The 20,512-nt window shown below is 44.9% G+C and overlaps 1 protein-coding gene across 3 annotated transcripts; it reads right to left on the bottom strand.

Annotated features, from left to right (window-relative positions):
• Window positions 1–9,313: 9,313 nt before the first annotated feature.
• Window positions 9,314–19,778, bottom strand: Cldn2 (claudin 2). 3 transcript variants are annotated; one of them, XM_006234262.5, is made up of 2 exons: window positions 19,468–19,778; window positions 9,314–12,182 (listed from the first exon to the last, which is right to left on the bottom strand). In XM_006234262.5, the coding sequence occupies exon 2, from the start codon at window positions 11,998–12,000 to the stop codon at window positions 11,308–11,310; it is 693 nt and encodes a 230-aa protein (XP_006234324.1). In that variant the 5' UTR covers window positions 12,001–12,182; window positions 19,468–19,778; the 3' UTR covers window positions 9,314–11,307. The 3 variants fall into 3 exon arrangements, with proteins under 3 accessions (XP_006234324.1, NP_001100316.1, XP_063135957.1); NM_001106846.2 differs by having other exon boundaries at window positions 19,483–19,648; XM_063279887.1 differs by lacking the exon at window positions 19,468–19,778 and adding an exon at window positions 13,487–13,589.
• Window positions 19,779–20,512: the final 734 nt, after the last annotated feature.

Raw genomic sequence — 20,512 nt, 5'->3', positions numbered from 1 at the left:
TGGGAAGTTCAGCCTGTGTAGCTATTTGTTGGGTGAGTGTGGGGAGGGGAGGCAAATAAAGGAGCTTTAAAGGGGAAGGAAGATGGAAAACTTAACTCATCCTTACCCGTGCTTCCTGTCTGCACAAACTTGCCTGATCAGTCCACGCTTTTCAATCCAGGCTGCTGCTTCCAGCAACGCTCACCTGTGTGAGTCTGTCCACTCCAGTAACAAGAGCTATTGCCACCGCCACAGACACTCGTGTTGAAATTCTAACCTTTCACAAATGTCCCAGAAGACCCGCTGCCTATCTCCATGTTGTCTCAGCAGCCCTTTGTCATTTGCCACATCAGGCTGTCACCTAACGTCAGAGGCTGCATTGGTCTGTTTGTTGTCTATTTCATCCTTTACCCTACTTACTGCAATGAAGGGATTCTCTAGTGTGGACAATACCACTTTGAAAGGTGGCCCGTCATAAATATTCCTGTGAGTCTAGAACTCGTGTTAAAAACCACTATGGAATAAAGGATTGAAGAGTGTTGCCCATCCTTACCAGAAACCATGGTTTAGTATGAAGACAGACACCGACGATAAAGCAAACATAGTTGCCTCTTCCTGGCTTTCCTCTTCGGTTAACATAAATCTCTTTACTTAAGTTAAATGTTTCTCTTTAACTTGCCACAGTTAGCATGTGGGCACTTATTATCTCATTCCTTGACAGTTGGAATAGATTCTTAAATGGCCTCCCTCATCTCCTACCCTCATTCCTCAACACACACTTCTTAATAAAAGCTCAACTTTATCAAGTCACATCTCTGCTCAAAGACCTATTATTGCTCAGTATTGACCACAGAATGCACTGTAATTTTTTTGGGCATGGTTCTCAAACCCCCTGGTATCTGCCATAACCACCCTTTCTCATCTTCCAACAAACCAAACACGAGCTATATTCCACGCACATGGAACCTGTCAGTTTCCAAATGTGCCTTAAGATTTGACCTCTGCCTTTGCTATTCCACTTCTGGAATGTTCTCCTTAATCATCTTTCCTTTGGTTCAAATCCCAACTTATTTTTGAAAATTCCTCTCACCCAGGAAGGTATGAAATGTTCCTCTGAACATTTAAGCCTTGTGTCATTTGTAAGACTTGTATCATAAACTTCCTGATCCTACTTTCCCTATAAGAAAGCTCCAGATTGATATTCAAGTGCGTACTTGACATTTACACTTACATATCTCACAGACATTTCAAGTAAATCATGTTAAAAATAAACAGTGACATACCCCAGGACTATTCCACCCCCACAATTTTTTCATGTTAGAAAATGGCACCTCCTCCCACCCAGTTGCTTCAGCTAGAAACCTGGAAGTCATCTTTAATTCCTCTTCTCTCATTCCCCACATCTAGTCTGTCAACAAGTCTGTTGTTTTTATTTCCAAAGCATTATGTTGACTTTCCTCACTTTTACCACAACAACCTTAGTCCAAACTCCCATCAGTATTTTGCCTTGTATTGATCGTAAAGTCCAATAGAGACGCCAGACTCTCCCTTTTTCTCATAGTTGTCTTCTTACTAGAAGTAGTGTGTTTTTCAAAATAAATAACAAATCAAATCATGTGACTCTCTGCTTGGAGGTAATAAGGCCTCATTTCACTTAGAGCACAATCCACCCCTGTTAACAGTGTCCTACAAAGAGCCCTACCTACCTCTTACATTTGTCTCAGTGGTTTTTCATTGTTTACCACTTTGCCCCTGCACACTTTGCTTCCCACAGAAACATACCAAGCTCTCACTTAATCCCAGACCGCCAGCTATATTGTGCCTTCTCCTGAGATGTTCGTTACCCATTCTGCCCCTTCGGGAAAGCTGTTTCCAGTTTTGGCATGGTTCACTTTTCTTGCTTCGATCTTCTTCCCAGAAAGGTCTTGACTTTGTCCGCTATTTCTACCCCAAATCATCCCACAATTCCCTTGTTTTGCTTCTAATTCATAGCAAGCTTATAGACTTGGTCATTTTCATTCATTGAAGAAATATTCATTGGACACCTACTATGTGCTGTGTGATCCCCAGCGGTGAATATAACACACGTTGTTCCTATATACCTGTTTCAATAAGTTCTATATGACCATGCTTGGTTTGCTAACCACTGTATCCTACTGCTTATCATAGTATCTGGGATATAGGAAATGAGCAATAAATGATTGTTATGAATGGTTTAATGATGTGTTTTGTTCATATCTCCATCTCAGTGATCTAAACAATGTCCCATTCATGTAAGAGAGTGAATAACCGAGTATGAGTGAGGTAGATAACAGCCCTGGGCATTAACCTCTGAAGATGAAAGACCGACACAGTAGGTGCTGCCAGCTGTAGGAGTGGGGTTGCTGTGAGTAGCCTAGTAGTTACTGTTCAGCCACCTTTCGGTGTGAGACATTAGACTGTGAAAGACAAAGGGGAGCTGAATATTCCTCACACAAACAACCTGAATAGATACTGAGAAGTACAAAATGTAACCAGGAGGCTTCTGAACAGACCAGAACTTGAGAGTAAGAACCAAACAGAAAAAAAATTCCTCTAAGAATTCCTCTTCAGTCTTTTCAAGAGAGATGGTGGTTCATTGCGGCTGTAAAAAGAAGAGTTATTCACAAGCTGAGAACAGAGCAAGTCTGAGGAAACAAGTTCTGGGCATGGGTTAGGTCAGCACACACTTGTGTGAACAGATGGGTACCTGAATGATGAGCAGACCAGGAACCCTGCGACCTCAGAGGCCAGGAGGGTTTGTTTGCCCATGGCTGGTACTTGTACATTGTCTGGCTTAAAAATTTAGAGGCAGAGGCTGTGTTCTTAGTTCCCAGGGGCAGGCTCAAGAAAGAACATGTTTACAAATTCTATACTGTGCAGGAAAACTACTTTCTGTAGCACTACATTAGGAGTGAAGGATAGCAGTTTTCTCAAGAATTCTTGAGGAGTAAGGTCAAGGTGTAAGATCATGCTAAGGCAAGCATGATTTCCCTTAAAGGCTGGCATGTTTCATGAGGATCACCTTACCGAATAATTTATATCATGAACCATCCAAATGCTCACATTTGAAAGTCACCTTGGGCTGGAGAGAGAGTTCAGTGATTCGGAGAGCTTGTAGTGATTGCGTGCTTGTCTAGAGGTTCGGTTCCCAGCACCCACATTGGGAAGCTTGAAATTGCCTAGTATTCCAGCTTAAGGGGATCTGAACCCTCTTCTGGTCCCACGGGCACCCATTTGTACATATGCACAGACACGTGAATCAAAATAAAATAGATCTTTTACAAAGTCAGTGTAAGGTTGTAAGCTCAGCATTCAAGAGACCAAGGCACAAAGATCCAGAGTCAAGGCTTGCCTTGGCTGCATAGTGAGAAGAGTGTCTCAAAAGTCAAAGCACATGTTTGGATAATTAAATAAGTGTAAGAAGTGACTGAGAGTCTTAGGCGTACAAAAGGTAGTTAATGCATGAGACATGATCACCAATTTATTTTACTTATGGGTACTGACTATTGAAGTAGGGCTTTGTGCATGCTAAATATATATGGTACTAGTGAACTATAACCCCCATCCAGTTTTGTAATCGAAAATAAAGTCTGATGACTACATTTTTGTTACTCAGTATCTTGATGTGAATCACCACAAACTCCCAACCCACTTTTCAGTAATGTAATACAAATTCTTTGGTTGCTTTCTACGTGCCAAACACACTCCACACATCTGTCCATCGTGTTCTGAAGGCCATAGAAAATAACTTGATGAATGAGAAAAAGACTCCCCAAGTCTGCTCATCCAGCTGGACTCTGAAAACCTGGAGTGAGACAGTCTGATGTAAAGAGAGAACTTTCCAGTTATAGGGAATAGTATGATCACATGATGGTAACAGGAATATAGGAACACACAGGCTAATCAAAAAGCTTCAAGTGAATATCCAAGGAACAGAATGAATCAAGAACTTGGCACTGCTTTAGGAGGCTCAGAGTTAGAAACGTGGCTGTTGAAATTTCCTAAGCAGACCCTAAGTTCAGGAAGTTAGCTCCAGTCAGTTGTGCCCTTGGACTGGGCTCTTCTCTAGCAGCAAGACCCGGTGAATTAGTTTTCTTCCACAATTACAGGTATAGTTTGTAAAAGAGCTATATCATCCACTTTCCTTCCCAGATTATTCTGTTGAGAGAACCACATGAATAGAAATTTATCTAAGACCTTCAGGGAATTGGAACTTTGGGAAAGAATCTTGAAAAGCTTTCACCTTGAAAAGACAACTACCAGTCTAAATTAAATTCAGATCCTTCGTAGGGCGTGCACATCATCGGCCCAGTGACATGGCTTAGTGGGTAAAGGCACGTGTCGTTTATCCTAACTTGTTCATTTCCCAGAACCCACATGACAGAAGGGGAAAACCAACTCTTAAGTTGTCCTCTGATCTCCACACACGTCCATGGCATATGAATCCATCTGGCATGTGTGCACTCACTGTTCTTTGACCTACACACTTAGGAGGTAGAGGCAGAAAGATCAGAAGTTTGAGGCTAGCTGCAGCCACAGCTACAAAATAAGGAGTTGAGGCCTGCATGGACTACAGACTCTCTCTCTCTCTCTCTCTCTCTCTCTCTCTCTCTCTCTCTCTCTCTCTCTCTCTCTCTCTCTCTCTGTGTGTGATTTGTTATCCCTATACAGCACAGACACTATCACCAACATGTTTAGATATGAGTTAATGATTTCGAATTCCCTGTATGCCAAGACTGCCCAGAGATTCTCCCAATTTTACAGGCAAGAAACTCAAGTGTAGAAAATTGACACGGTTTTCTCCAAATGTTAAGGAAAAATCTAAATCCAAGTTTGTCTGACCCTGGAAACCTCGCTCTTTGGCCATTGCTCCATATTAACTAGTCTTTCTCCTTTCGGTAGGAAAAAAAACTGCTAAAAGGCAGCCCACACTGATTGGAGTGGTCGCAAATCACACACAATGTTTAACTGCCCTCATGATCGGAAATTGTTTACTTGTGTAACGACTATCTCTCCAAACAACCTGGAAATTCATTTCCTCTTGACTGGGTTTTTCACTCGGGCTGTTCCTTGGCAGCTTTCCTGATATCAAAACAGTTATTGGGATCCTATTCCTACACTCCGGGAGGTCTTGGACTTGCTGCCCCTGCCTGGAGTGTTCTCTCTGGCTTCTTTGAACCCCCCTTCCCAGACTATGCTGAGTTGGGCAAGTCTCAGGGAGTGAAAAAAGTGACACATGAGAACATACTAGTTTATTATTACACAAAGAAGAGTAAAATTAACCACAAGAGATGTCCTGGAATTGCCAACGGGATGGTAGCACCCCCTTGCTTACCCTGTCTGCCTTTTTTGTATTTCTCTGCTGTGCTCGTCTCTGAAGCTGCTGAATCATCTACTTGAAGGACATGTGCATTATTCCAAAGCTCCTGGTCCCCAGTGGTTCTCAATCACTGCTGTAGGTTTGTTATTTTTGAAAATTGGAGTCTTCTGGCTTCTTTCAGGGCTAAATGGAAAAACTAGTGCAGTTTCTGTTGTCAGTGGCCTATTGGTGGCTGAATATGTTTCTTTTTCCCAGAAAATGTGTTTGATTTTTAAGTCAAAGCCTTCAGTGCCTTTAAACCAAGGGATTAGGAAATTCCCAGTATGGTCAGATAGTCTTTTGTGGAAGCTGCTACTCCCTTCTCACACCCCACTGGGCACTTCCTGGAGCAAACTCAGCCAACTCAGGCAAAGAAAAGACACCGGGAGCATCTGTTTTTTTTTGTTTTTTTGTTTTGTTTTTTAACTTTTAGAGCACTGCCCTTTGCCTCCAGCAATCCCCACTGAACTTTTTAAAACTATTTCAGAGTGATAATTGTGTAAAGAGGCTGTGCCTGACACATCACTCACTTGCCACTTAGTGTGCCATCTTGTCACCTATGCTGGAAAAGTATACGAGTATTCCCTGGGTTATCTCTCTACAAGATCATGAGTGCTTGCAAAGTTCTTCAAAGACCTTCTAGGTGACTCGTGATGTGGTGAGAGGGTCATTCCAAAGAGACAGGACTTCAGGGATGACAAGAAAGCAGCAACTCCTCCCAAGGGCCGAGATGTACCTTTGTATGGTGCTTTATCAAGTGCTGCTTGTCTTCTCTAGAGCATGGACTCTTGGGACAGAAAACTCTGACTGAGAGTTACGGTTCCCAGAAGCGTGGTCAGCTGTGGTTAAGAGAGGGCGTGGTCAGCTCATGTCTCTGTAGCACAGTCCCTGATAACCACCTGCTAATCTTTTATCAATGATCACACCACAATATTCAATGATCAACCACATAGGGAAGAAGGGAGAGATAACCTGCGGGACTTCCTGTTTGAAGTTCTTTTCCTTCTTGAGATAACAGTATTTCTCATCAAAGCCATGGAGCCGCTTGGCCAGGGAGCCCAAACTGAAAGAGGGCCAGGCTTCAGCCCAGCTGAGGAGGAAGATACACACTTCACAGTCTATGGCCTCTGGCCTAGAACGGGAAGCTGCAGGCCTGAAGAGATCCTGTGCTCACTGGCCAGAGAAGGAGTAGTTGACCCTCACTGTGAAGCCTCCTTTGCCTTCTTAGAACACTGAGCTCCTATAGCACTTGCTCCTCCTCACACGTTTCCGTTCATAGTCTAGTCCAGAGCCAAAAGGTCCCAGGAGACCTGAATTGACTCTGTTTCTTCTGCCCCGGCAATTTCTGAAGAACTACCTAAGGGAAGGAGATAAGGAAGGGAAGGCTGAGCTCACTTTAGGGTCACTCCCTCTCTTGGAACCCGGCAGAGGTCTTGTGAGAACAATGGATAATGGCTTACCTATGCAGTCAAACCCTGTTTCCTCCTTACCAAGGCCCTTCATCCCATTCTTCAGCTCCCAGAGAACTTCAGCTATAAGAAATAGGATTGTTCTTTCTATCCTCCTCATCCATCCTTCCCAAGCTCAAATAGTGTTATTTCAAAGGGGTTGGCATTTAAGGGGATTTATATAAATATTTGCCCCAGACACCCTTAGGTACCCCTCTGTCTCTTGAGTGGCAGTTTGTGTTCTGCTTTGTGCCATAGTCACACACACACACACACACACACACACACACACACACACACACACACGACTTTTCTTTCCACCTTAGCTGTCAATTCCTCTAGCACAGACTTTACACTGTTCATTCCGGTCAGTCTCACAGCCTTACTTGGCACTTCTTACATTGAGTAAGAGTTTGAGCAGTGTGGTTTGGCCTGGCTGACAGGCTGGCTCAAAGGCTGGTCAGTGTAGGGACTGTTTGACTGAATAAAGGGCTCAAAAAGTTGGGGTTTGCCTTTCCACCGAGAAGGTGGTTTCAGTCTCCCCACCTCCATTAATGATCACATAATAATGGGTCACTAGGGCCCCAAGACAGGGAAAACATGAGTCATGCTAGTATCACAGGAAAGAAAGAGGCCAGAAACATCTCTCTTTGTGTAAGGGTCAGAGCCATGAGGCGGGAGCATCAACACAATGGCCTTCACTATGCCCTCAGCCTGCGGTTAATCTAAATTACTTTATGATGGAAAAGCAATGAGGGAGCCGGAAACTGTTCAGTTTGGACCAGGACTCAGGAAATTTCTAGAAAACGGCTCAGAGCAAAGCTTTCTTTGCTCAACCAATCAAAGGGATCCTGGCTTTTGATCAATTATGCTGAGATTTTTTCTAGCCAAGGGTGAACTTTTAATTCCTTCCCCTGAAACTTTCTAGATTATGGAATCCTGTAGGAACCACCAGGACAGCCTCAGCCTAAAACAAAGGGCAGGTTCACTTCTTCCTAAACTCTTCTATTCCATGACAGACTGGGGTGGGGGCTGGGGTGCTGTGGGGGTTGGGATTCTCAAATTGGAAGAGCCACAGGCCATCACATACCTTCTGCAATTAGAATCGCAGACTCAGGTTACCATGGTTTCCAAATTTCTAACCCAGATTCTGACAGAGTGTAACCTTAGAGATTTTATCCACTTCCTTCATCCTCCATTTCATCTCCTGTGAAAAACCAACTTGGCTGAGGTGTTCACAGGATGAAAGTACCTTGGCTGACAGATTGTGGGCAATCAGAGCCATAATCAGGAGTCATCAAGGCCGAGTTATCAAAGCAAACCTGCCTTTCAGCCTACAGTTGTCCCTAGTCAGGCACTCGGGAATCTGGTACCAGATAAGAGATGACTTTTTACAATGTGGTGGGCCCTTCTCCTCCCCTGTCCTTCCCTCTAAATGGACTTGGATACTGTCTTCAATCCTGTGCACCAAAGAAGGTCCCCTTCAGAAGTGCAAGGCCAGTGTTTCTAGTAACCAGTTCCTGTATGCTGCTGCCCCCTAACTTCAAGGACTGGTTAAGCTGAATCTCATTGGGCCCCATGATTGTTCATTTTAATACCCTAATTATTGGGCTTCGTTATTTCCTTATGAAGTCAAATCATTGGTGTGTTGCCTCAAACTCCTCCAGAGTTAGAAGACTTAGAACGGAGGTGTCGGACCTTAGATGATGACCTGGCATCCCCCTAGTCAGACAGCTTGCATGGGAGGAGTAGGGGCAGTAGCAATGTTTGATGAATTCTCCACTTTCCTAGATCGCCTTCTTGGGTGACTGGGGAGCCCGTATGTCCCAGTATTAAGTTGCTGGCCCTAAGTAAAAATTTTTAGACTGCCTGGGAACTTTCAGAATGCTGTTCTTACTGACTGTGAATGTTGATGGATCAGCGAGATCTTAGTTTCACAGTCAAGAAATGAGGGTGTTAACTCCAGGTATGTAAACCTAGGAAAACTTGTGTGAATCTTAGGTTTTCTATATGCCAAATACAGGATCAGACAGGAGACAATAAGATCAGGGGCGGCTTCCTCAGATTAGTGGGTTGGAGAATGAAGGGAATAAGCATATAACCATTTAATAACTAACCTCAATGATGGGATTTTCAAATAAAATGTTTTTTCTGAAAAAGAATGAGCCCTGGGAAAGGTGAAGAACTTCATTTCTGCCAGGCGTGGGAGTCAGAAGCAGGTCGGTCTCTGTGAGTTCTAGGCCAAGATTAGTCCAGGACAGACAGTGCTCTGTTACACCAAGAAACCATGTTTTGAAAAAGCAAAACAGCAACAATAACAAAACAAAAACAAAACCCCTTCCTCTCTGTTGTGAGGGGTGTTTTCACATATCTGATCGCATTCATGAAACCTGGAATTTTCTACGTGCCATTGTGCACAGGCTCCCACTGCCTATCTTAACCCAATCCCTTTCTTTCTATCGAGTGTGCCCTGTCTTAATTGTCTTTTAATCAATACAACAATGACTCAATCAACATCCATTTATTGATCACCTTGTGTGTGCTCAGCACTGTTACAGTCTTGAGTATACATATAGACAGGTCTAAGATATGGCAATTGCCCTCCAAGTACTTACAGTGAACTTTTGAGATCACACAGATAGACAGGTAGACGGATAGACACACACACACACACACACACACACACAAACACACACACACACACACACATACAAATGCGCATACAAGAACTATAAACTGTTAATCAAAATTATGAATGATAAGGATTAAGCAATTTATATATTGGGAATTGGAGGAGGGGAAGGGCAGGAAGGAGTGATTAGAGAAGGCTCAATGAAGGGGATGACGGTGAGCAAGTTCTCCAAGCATGGGGATGAAATGGCTTCCAGGTCAGCATAACAGCTTGAACCCAAGTAATATGGTGGAAATAGGAAAGGCGTGTTAAAGGAAACCTCACATATGGGCCTCTCTTGCCGCTGCTGAAGTTTTGATGAGGTGTGCTGGGAATCTTCTGAAGTTGGTGCTATTAGGCTGTTGGGGTTAATGTCTCTAGATTCTGACCCCCATCTACCACAGAGGAAAACGGAGCATTTTAAGACCATGGAGTGTTGCACTGAGAACCAGTCTCTGTCCTCCCACCTCAATCACAATCCCAGGCAGAAGTTCACCAATCACTCAGGTCATGAACACAACACCTTGGTCAAAAGATGTTCCACACTGAAGACTTTGCATACCTGTAAGAATATCTTCTGATGGGCGATGACTCGAATATTAAAAGTGACAAAGGACCTCTCTGATGCTGTGGCCTTTCAGAGGCTCTGTAGTGCTGAGTAAAGACCCAGATAGGTTGTTTTTCCCAACAAGTCTAAAGTATCTGGTAGGGTTGCCTCTCCAAAACAGTAGGAGCACACACACCTACCATGCATCTCTGCCCAGCAGTTCTTCCATACCAAAGTCCCCATTCGTTTTTGGCCAGGGCTAAAGAGTCCTTTTAGCCCTCTGCTGCTCCCATGTCAAAGGGCAGTTCTAGAAAAACTGCTTTATTGTCCCTAAGGAAACCCTTGTCTAGGGCTCCAAGTCTTGTGGTTTATCAGGAAGCTGGGTCAGACACCTCAGTGGGAGACAGCACTTTGAGCGGTAGTTCACTTCAGCTTCTTGGCCAGTCCTCGGTGGAGTGAGGGGGCTGCAGCCTTCAGCTTTCTGTATGCCTCTACTGTCTTCCTGTAGCAGTGCTTCCATTCCTGACCCACAAATGGGTGGCAATTAGAGGAGATGATCTGAGAAGTGATTCTGGTGGGCTTTGTTGTTTGTTTTTGTTTCTTTGGAGCCCAGGTTGCCTCCCATCCTATACTCAGCTGCTTTCTGTGGGATGCCATGAGATAGCTTTCCTTCAGTTCCTTCCCAAACCAGTCTGGACATATTGCACTCATAGCAAAACTGGAAGAGAGGCTTCAGGGCCTATAACTGACCAATCCATTTCTTTGGCTGGAGATGTGAGAAGGGAGCTAGAAACATTCTCGCAGAAGCCACCCCTCTTTCTTCTCTCTGTCCCCTAGTATTTGAGTCAAGAGCCAATTTCAGCCAGAGGGAGAAGGTCTTTTGATCACAGATGGTTAGTCAATGGAATATGATTGGTTGGGGAACAGATCTCCAAGTAAACCAAAGGGCAGAAGAGAGCCTCTGGGCATAGCAAAAAGTGGCAGCAATGGGATTTAGACTTTTGGGTTGAGCATTCAGGGCACAGAAGGTGCCTTAGTGAGAAAAGAAATAGAAAAGCTCGCTTGATAAGTGTCCTTGGCAATTCGATGTACATGCTGTCACCCCTGTTCTCATCTCTGCCTTTACTTCATCCAATGGCCAAAGTCATTCTACCCTCAGCAGCACCTTACACATGATTCAATGGCAATGTCCTTTGCCTGTAACCCTGGGGGCATTGTCCACTACTATTTTTATAGTCCCAGCCACCACCCCACCCCACCCCCAGCTCTGGCCCCTGGTTCTTCACACATACCCAGTCAGGCTGTATGAGTTGAACTCACTCTTGGCTTTGGGCTGTTGAGCAGATCTTGGAGAGCTCCTAGTGGCAAGAGGCTGGGCCTGGTAGCCATCATAGTAGTTGGTACGATTTCCCTGAGGTGAGCAGGAAAAGCAGAGGATGACTCCAGCTACCAAGGAAAACAGCGCTGAAATGATTCCCAAGTACAGAGCTTCTCCAATCTCAAATTTCATGCTGTCAGGGACCAGTGGTGAGTAGAAGTCCCGGAGAATGCCGTGAAGATTCCAAGCAACTGGGATAAAACCCAGGATACCACCAAGGATGAAAAAGACTCCACCCACTACAGCCACTCTGTCCTTAGCTCGAGATTCCTGGCAGAACACTGTGCATCTCATGCCCACCACAGAGATAATGCAGGCCAGCGAGGACATTGCACTGGATGTCACCATCATGGCCTGGGCAGCCTGGATGTCAGCAGGAAGTCCTAAAAGAGTACTGTAGATATCACACTGGGTGATGCCAGTGCTGTGGGTCGCACACTCCATCCAGAGGCCCTTGGAAAAGCCAACCGCCGTCACAATGCTGGCACCAACATAAGAACTTGTTCGCCAGTTGGGGAGCAGCATGGCAATCGATGTGCCTAATAGCCCCAAAAGGCCTAGGATGTAGCCCACCAGTTGGACGCCAAGGGAGGCCATGGCAGACCTCTCAGTAGAAGTATCTTCGGAACCTGTTCGCTTGTCTTTTGGCTGCGGCTCTTGTTTCTTGGATCCCGGCCTCTAATCCCTCATTTCACAGTGTCTCTGGCAAGCTGACTTCTTTCCTCCTTACAAGTATCTGTGGGTGGCCACAAGCAGGCTCAAGAAGGCATCTAGAAAACCTTAAAAAAATCCATAAACCAGATTAAATATTGACTAGAAGCTTATGAGAAACCAGAAAACGCTGAATGCCTTTTGACCTTTGTTATCTTTAAAAATAACACATGAGAAAGAAAAAAAAAAACTTTGGAAGTAGAGCCAAAATGTCATCACCTCCTGCGTAGGCACATGCTTTAGGCTGGCAGTCAGACAAAGGCAGGGGCCAGACAGGTGGCTGCTTTCCGAGAAGGCAGTGATGGTAATACCAGTTGTGGTGTGTTAACTCCACTGCTCAGTCTCCAAGGCCTGCTGTTTAACATATCGCCAAGCAACCACATCATGGGGCCCCTCTGTTGCTGACTGAGGCCAAACTCCAGGAGACGGGATCATGTGGAACAAGTCTTAGAATGTGGCCTTGAGCTCCAGATTGTTAGAGCCTACTTGGATCTCCAAAGGGACTAAAGAGCAGTGCCTTAGCCCTGAATCAATTCATGCCTATGACGATAGATACTGTGCTTCCTGGGCAGATTGGGGTGGGTGACAAAGCTTTCTGCCCATATTCTGAAAGTTTGACCAGATGCCTCCCTGCAAAGAACCATAAGGACCTCTAACAGTATAACATACTGGGTATTTCCTGTCTCCTCTCCTAACAGATAATCCCATATCCAGCCTCTCAAATGACATGTGAAGACTAGAGAAAAGTTGTTCCAGCTCCTAGGAGTCCCCAAGGCTTGTCAGAGATGGTAGAAAAGCTGAATGGAAGGGAAGCAGCTCCATATCGAGAGGGCTTTACAAGAGGTAGGCAGGCATCTGGTGATAGATGGGATTTTGCACTGTTCGGGGATTTCTCACTCTTTCCAAGGCTCAAGACACAAAGGTCAAAGTGGTACACCTCCTCCACCTTCTGCAAGACTACTCAGCTCACTAATTTTTAACCCAATACAACATTGCTACTCCATTTTCACTTCCCTCAAAATTTCTTTTGGCAGCTAGAGAGAGAAAGGGGGAGACAGAGGGACAGAGGGACAGAGAGAGAGAGAGAGAGAGAGAGAGAGACAGAGACAGAGACAGAGACAGAGACAGAGACAGAGAGACAGAGAAAGACACACAGAGAGAGACAGAGAGACAGAGACAGAGGGAAGGGGGAGGGGAGAGAGGAGGAGGGGAGAGGGAGAGAGAGAAAAGAGAGAAGAGAAGAGAAGAGAAGAGAAGAGAAGAGAAGAGAAGAGAAGAGAAGAGAAGAGAAGAGAAGAGAGAGAGAAGCGCTCAGTGGTTCAGAACATTTGCTACTTTTCCAGAGGACTCAGGTTTGTTTCCTAACACTTACATGGGGACTCATAACTGTCAGTAACTCCAGTTCTAGGGGAAATCTGATTCCTCTTCTGGCCTCCAAGGACACCTGGCACATACAGGCAAAGCATTCATACTCATAAAGTAAAACAAAAGCTTTTAAATGTCCCTTTCCCATTGCTCAGTCCATTCTTGTCTGAAGAAGCATGCCTACCCTGCTACCTAATCCAAATCTGAATTTTCAGTAGGAACCCTCTTAAGAGCCAACACAGTCAAAGGGACCTTTAATAAAAAAAAAACCCTCTGTGAGGAGGGGGTTGGGATTCAGCTCAGGAGGGGGGGCATGGGAAATCTCATGGTAACCTCAAGTTCGACATACTCAAGCGAATACAACACCTCACCCTCTGTAACTCCTGATCAGTACTTGCTTAGGTCCCTTGTCACCAAATGAGAGCCCTCTTCATCCAGACCAATATCCCTGGGGTAATCCTTGACATCCTGAGCCTGATTCTCCCTACGTCTCCTAACTAGGAAGTCCCACTAGTTCTATCCCCTGAAGTTACTTGAAATGTCTTACTCTGGTTTCTCATCTCTACCACCACTTTCTAATGCGGGGTTCCCTCATCCTTTCTTCCGTGCCTGGGGAAATAATAGGTTATTAATTGCTCTTACTTCCAGCCTTGCTTCTTCAATTCATTCTCCACAGTGTGGCCATGATGATCTTTCAACACATTCATCTGATGAGGTCATTATTTGAATGTGTGTCTATGTGTGGGGATGTGGACACATACACAAATGTTCAACAGTGTGTCGGGGGGGGGGTAGGAGGGCACTTGGTCCATGAGCCTGTGGAGACCAGACTTGGGGTATCTTCCTTGACTTTTCTCCATTTTACATTTTGAACTTTTCGATACTTTTCCTTTTATCATGTGCCTGTGCCTACGTGTGTGTGCATGTGGAGGTCAGAGAACAGTTTGTAGGGAGTTGGTCCTCTCCTTCCACCATGGGAGTTCTGGTGATCAAATGTAAGTAGTTAGACTTGGGCAGTGAGTGCCTTTACACTCACATTATTCCCCTCCGCCTTTGTATTTTGAAATGGTCTCTCAGTGAACCCGGAACTTGTTGTTTTGGCTAACAAGGGAAGCCCTGTGATCTGCCATCCTCTCTCCCACCCTGAGTGCCCACACCTCCACACCCACATTTCTCTTCTGACATTGTTCTTGCAGACCTGAACTCTGCTCTTTATGCTTTCACAGCAAGTCATCCCTCTAGGACGTTCTAGTGGCAAAGGATAAAGTCCGAGCTTGTTTGCACTCCAGGACCTCTCAAGGTTCATCTCTTGCCATTCACCTGCTCATACTCCATACTCTGGCTGAACTAAATTACTCTCAGCTCTTCAATCGTGTCATGTGGTGTAAAACTTGCAGTACAGTCTGAGCACAGGCTGTACCGTAAGCAATTCCTTGACTTCTTTGGATATCTTTCCTTCTGGTCACTGTCCAGTGCCCCTATTAACCTTTTCTAAAGATTTATTTTTATTTTTATGACTGTAAATGCCTTGCCTGTGGGGATGTCTGTATTTCCATATGTGCAGTCCCTTGGGTACCAGAAAAGGACATTGGATTCCCTGGAACCCAAGTTATAGATGGTTGTGAGCCACCATGTCAGTGTGGAGATTTGAACCTGCGTCCTCAGGAAGAGCAAGAAGATCATGAATTTAAAGCGCTAGGAATACAGGCATGCACCACTATACCAGGCTATATAGAGTTTCTTATCTAACTCTTACAAGCACTTTCTATGTGTTAATGCATGTGATTATCAACTATTTCATGACAGATATACTAACCTCTACCATATAATAAATGAGACAGCTAAGGTTATAATACACTTTGTTATGTTGTAATTTCCTATTTAAACTCATATTTTCTCTGCTGGTACATGGGCTATTTCAAGGCAACATTGGTATCTTTACATTTATATCTCGTGTACCTTACATAGTACCCTACCTTCAAATAACTGTTTTAACTACCTTTTGTTTAAAAAAATTGGAGACAGGGTCTTTCTACGTAGTTCTTGACTGATCTGGTATTTGCAATGTAATCCAGGTTGCACTTGAATTCTTACTTCATTCTCCCAAAGGCTGGGATTATAAGCATACATCAGCTCGCCCAGCTTCAAATCCATCTTCTTAACGAAATAACAGAGCAGTTAACAGGGTTGAAGGGCCCCCATGAGACTATAAAGAGTCAGTAAACAGTGCAGAGTAAGGGTTAGCAAGATGTTACCCATGCACAGAATGAAGGGTATCAGAGGAAGGACTAAATTGAGGAGGATAAGATAGAGACCTACACAGTTGTTCCCTCCCTCCATCCCTCATCCCTCCATCCCTCCTTCCCTCTCCATTAGTTGAGCATCTTGCCTATTCAGTTAAAGGTGAGGAACAAGCTAAATGTGTGTTGTGCTGCCACAGCATAAGACACGGTTGATAGCACTGTTCATTGGCACTGCTATGACACGATATGTAAAGCAATGCAGACCAGGTGCCAGGGCACGTTTAGCAAACTCTGCCACTATCAGCTGTGACAAGGGGCAAGTCCCATTGTGGCACTGATTTTTTTTTCTGCTAGTCTGGTTACATCTGTGCCTATCCAGGTCTCAAATGTATCTTAGCAAGGCATTCAGTCCCGCTTGGCAACAATCCTGCTTCTCCACGGTAAGCTCCTCTCTCCCATATGTCCTCGTTATGCAGCTATTACCGTCCGTCTTGACTCTGCTGTTTTCAGGCAACCTCCTTAACCCGTTTAGTATCAATAGCACTACTTGACCTCTGTACATGCTGCTCTGCTTGCTGCAGCCCTGCATCTGCCATCCACTGAGAACACTCTCCCCATAGTTAATGATTTTCTTATTCTAACATCTAAGATTCATATAGCTGCCACCTAACCTTGCCGCTCCCTTCAGAAAACTGACTTCTCCGCTGTTTTCTATAGTGCCACCGCCGAGGTTGGCACTCTTTTTTTCTTTTTAGAGACCACCCTTTAAAATGTCACCATGGCTGTTTTGCTCCTCACTATGTATCCCAAGATGTCTTCGAACTCTCAGCCATCTTCTTTCCTTAGCTTGACAATGACTGCTAAATCCATACCTCTCTCATGTCAAATCTACACCAAAAGAGATCTCTCTTTTTGAACTCAAGGTCTGCATAGTTGACTGCATTCTCAATGACCATCCATATATGTATTAAGATATTAATGACACCTGAAACTCAATACATACCAAGCAGAAGTCTCTTGCCCGTCCTCAAACTACTCTTCACACAGTATACGCTATCTTAGTAGTAGAACCAGCCGTTCAGCAACCCAAGCCAGCATGCCTTGATTTTTCAGCCTTTCTGTCTCCTATATTTTTTTCTTCTTTTTGAGATAAAAATATACAGCTCAGGCTATCCTTGAACCTATGCCAACCCTTGCACTTCAGCCCCTGAATGCTGGGATTACTGGGACAAGTCACAGCAGCCTTCCTCACATTTTCTTGACTTATAATGGTGTTTTGCCAGATGTATTTTCAAAACAAAACACAAATTTATCTTTCCATCTCCACTGCCCAACCCTTTTCAGACAATACAGTCAACATCACTTGTCCATTGGAAATCACATAGGCCCCTCAAATTGGCCTCTCTAATCTCACTTCAGCTCTCTCCTGAAAGTCAATCATCAAGATAGTCATGAAGGATCTTTCTAAAGTATAAGTCCAATAATAACCATCATGCTACACTTTGCCATGCTTAAGAGACTAGAAAATTTTGATTCCTTTGATATGAGGTTCAGTTTCCTAGGAAACCAGGGAAAGCTATTGTCTGACCTCATACTTCTGAGTTTCATCTCTAACCATTAACCTCTAGTTTCATGCCTTATGCCTTCTAGACTGACCCACACACACACACACATGCATACCAGCTTAGCTGTATCTGAGTAGGTGCAGTTCTCTACATCTGTCTTGCCAGCCACCATTTACCTGGAGACTTGTTGGTCATCCTTTAGTGTTATAACCATCCATATTTGAGAGCTGCCTTTGGAACTTCCTCCACTCCTTGCCTGGGGTGAGTTAAATACACTCCTTTGAAGGTTTTTGTTAGCAAAGAGCCCCTGGCTCCCAGAGAAGCAGCTTGGGCCTCTGCTTTCTTGGGATGGCAACAAACAAATGCTTGAGGCAGATCCTCACAAACCTGGAATCCCAGCACTCAGGAGGAAGACACAGAAGTGTGGTCAGTTAGAGGCCAGCTTGGGCTACACACTGGAATTCCAGGTAGTAGCAGATACATAGCAAGACTCTGTCTCAAAAGCAAGCAAACAAAAACAAAACACTAACTCTCAGTTTCCCCAAGGGAATCAAAGATTCTCCAGGAGGAAATCCTTTCTGAAGAGCCAGGCCTGTCTTGGTAGTCATGAGAGAAAAGTACCAGAAAGTGGGTTGCCATAGCTCACCAGGAGGAAGAGACACTATCAGAGTTTATTCAAATGGAAGAAGTGGTTCCCTGGGAGTTAATTCTCCCTTAGGGTCAGGAAGACAAGGGTGACAAGCTGGCCTGTGACTAGCTGGTGAGGTGAGTCAGCTGGGGCTGATTCATCTTTGGTGCGCAGAAGCAGTAAGGGCAGAAACTGAAGCTAAAGGGTCCTGGTTTCTTCTCTCAGTTGTGCCTAGAACCTGTTGAAGAAATTCCCTCAGTTCCTCATCCCTGGCTTTGCTCATCAAGGTTTTCTTAGTCTGGAATCAGATAGTGGAGACAAGTTGCCATTTTAACAAACACAGAAGAGTAGAGACCTGCTATTTGAAGGAGAGAGGGCTTTAAAAGAAACCTTTTCAGGGGTTCTCCTAAAAGCCACATACAAAGACTTTGGGGATACAGAGACTCTAGCTAGGCCTTGCTTGCTGAATTTGTCTCCTGGGAGTGAAGCCAACAGCCTCTATAGCTAAAAGCTGGCCAAGAAAGTTTTCCTCCGGACCTTTACCTAATCTTCCTTAGGGGAGGGATTGGAACTGCAGGAGAGGATTAAGGAAAGACTGACAGCGGCTCCCAACTTAACTCCTTCTCGCCACAGCAGTTGCTCTGATAGCCTCCCCACCTAAGGTGCTTGGCATCATCGCTAACAACCATGGATGTGACAGGACCATTAAGAATCTCCGACTCAAGGGCGAGCATGACCTAGCCTTCTGTTATGAATGGAAGCCATTTAAAAGCCTGCTTTCTTGCAGTCTTCATTGCTCAGTCCCTTGCTTTTACAGCCCCGCAGAGGAATCTGAGATAGTTGCTCCCTACCCCTGTACTCCAACAGTCCAAGGGCTCGAGTAGGTGGCCAAGCCATCTCTTTGCAATCCACCTTTCTGCACCAGTTGATAAGAGGACAGCTAAGGACCTGCACCTACAGTCAGAGATTTTATAACTGTCTTTTAAAGGAAGCTTATTTTTGTCATGATCACTAAAGCAAATAAGCATGTTTTAAAGCACAGGGAAACACGAAAAGGAAAGATTTAGGAAGCGCAGGGGCAAGGGGAGAAGCACCACTGTCTTCTTACCTATAAGTGCTGTGAAAGTTTTGGTTCCGACTCCATTTTTAAGATCGCTTGAAAAGAACAATGTCTAAGGCAGGACATTGGTGGAGAGCAATTGAGGGACTCAAAAGGAGAGTCACAGGAGAACCCACCCTCTGCAGCTCCCTGAACTCTCATACACGGAGGTGTATTGGAGCTTCCCCACCTGCTTTGCCTCCTGTGGTCGAGCAAAAGGGTCCCCAAAAGCTCCTTTCTTTCCGTATTCTCCCGTTTTAAATAGTCTGATCTGAAGAACGGGTCTTCTGGCCCGTAAGACTGCAAATCTTGTTACAACTTGAAGAAAACACATAGCGCCATGTGCCACTTCCATAACCTTTCCTCAACAGCCCAAGGGAAACCGCCCTGACTCCATCAAGGGCTCCAGTAGCAGCGGCTAGGTTTAAAAACTACCGGCCTAAGCATACTTACAGAGCAGATACTCACGGAGCTGTTCTTTCTCGAAGGGCTCTGGGAGAGATGCTCCAGCGGAAAAGAGGACTAGGTCCAGGGAAAGGTGAACTGGGTCCAAGGGGCCACGGGCTGTGGTGATAAGGGATTTCTAATTATTAGCCACAGCTTTGTAAAATCCACCTGTAAATCTGAGCCTTCTTACAGATGCGAATTAAACCCCTGGAGGCTGGAAAAGATTGAGGTGCTCTTAAAAAATGTTTGGTGGGTTTTATGTTTACCCTTGTCAAAAACTCCAGCTGGGCTTTTGTGTGGTGAACCTCTGTGAGCCCAGGAGAAACCTTGTGGGGAGGGGGATTTGGGCCAAGGAGGAATTTAGAACATTCCTGCTTTGGGGGGAGGGGAGAGAAGGGTGTTCTGTTATTCCCATTAGGTGTTCCTGGCACAAAGCCCCAAAGCTCAGCAGGAAGGAAACCTTCATAAACACAGCCTGGGTGAAGCAGGGCCCAAGTAGCCTGGCACTGAAGTTCTTTACTGCCAGGCTTCCAGGAACCCTTTAACTCACTGTGGTTCTTTGGTTAAGGCTTGAACCTTACTCTACCTCCAAGACCAACTCCCCAAGAGAAAAACATGTACCTTTAAGTTATCAGAAGTTTTAGGATGAAAACCTGGGCTCTGGCAGGCCCAACAAACTAGGCTTCACTATTGTCTCTAATACACAAATTAAAGGCACACGATATACCAAAAAGCAGCGAAAAACATATTTATCCAATATGGCCTCTTTGGGATAAAGAAGAAATAAGAACTCAGGGTTCCTGCAAGTCCATCTTCAGGGTGTTGACAGGAGGATTAGGCTTCTGTAGAAGGTATGCATGATTGAGCAAGCCTGGTCAAGGTGCAGTCCTGTCCATCCTTAGCTGTCTGTTCTAGCTCTTCTCTGTCCTGCTAGGTGGTCTGACAACTCGCACGCACGCACGCACGCTCGCACGCTCGCTTGCACGAAATCTCTTCTGGGAAGCGAGTACGCCCTTTGCAAGTGAAAGGCTTCAGCCTTCTCTTACCAGGC

Source organism: Rattus norvegicus, chromosome X (genome assembly GCF_036323735.1).
Source record: "Rattus norvegicus strain BN/NHsdMcwi chromosome X, GRCr8, whole genome shotgun sequence".
NCBI classification, from domain to species: Eukaryota; Metazoa; Chordata; class Mammalia; order Rodentia; family Muridae; genus Rattus; species Rattus norvegicus.
The sequence above is the reverse complement of the archived record's forward strand: the minus strand, read 5'-3'. Positions and strand labels throughout refer to the sequence as shown.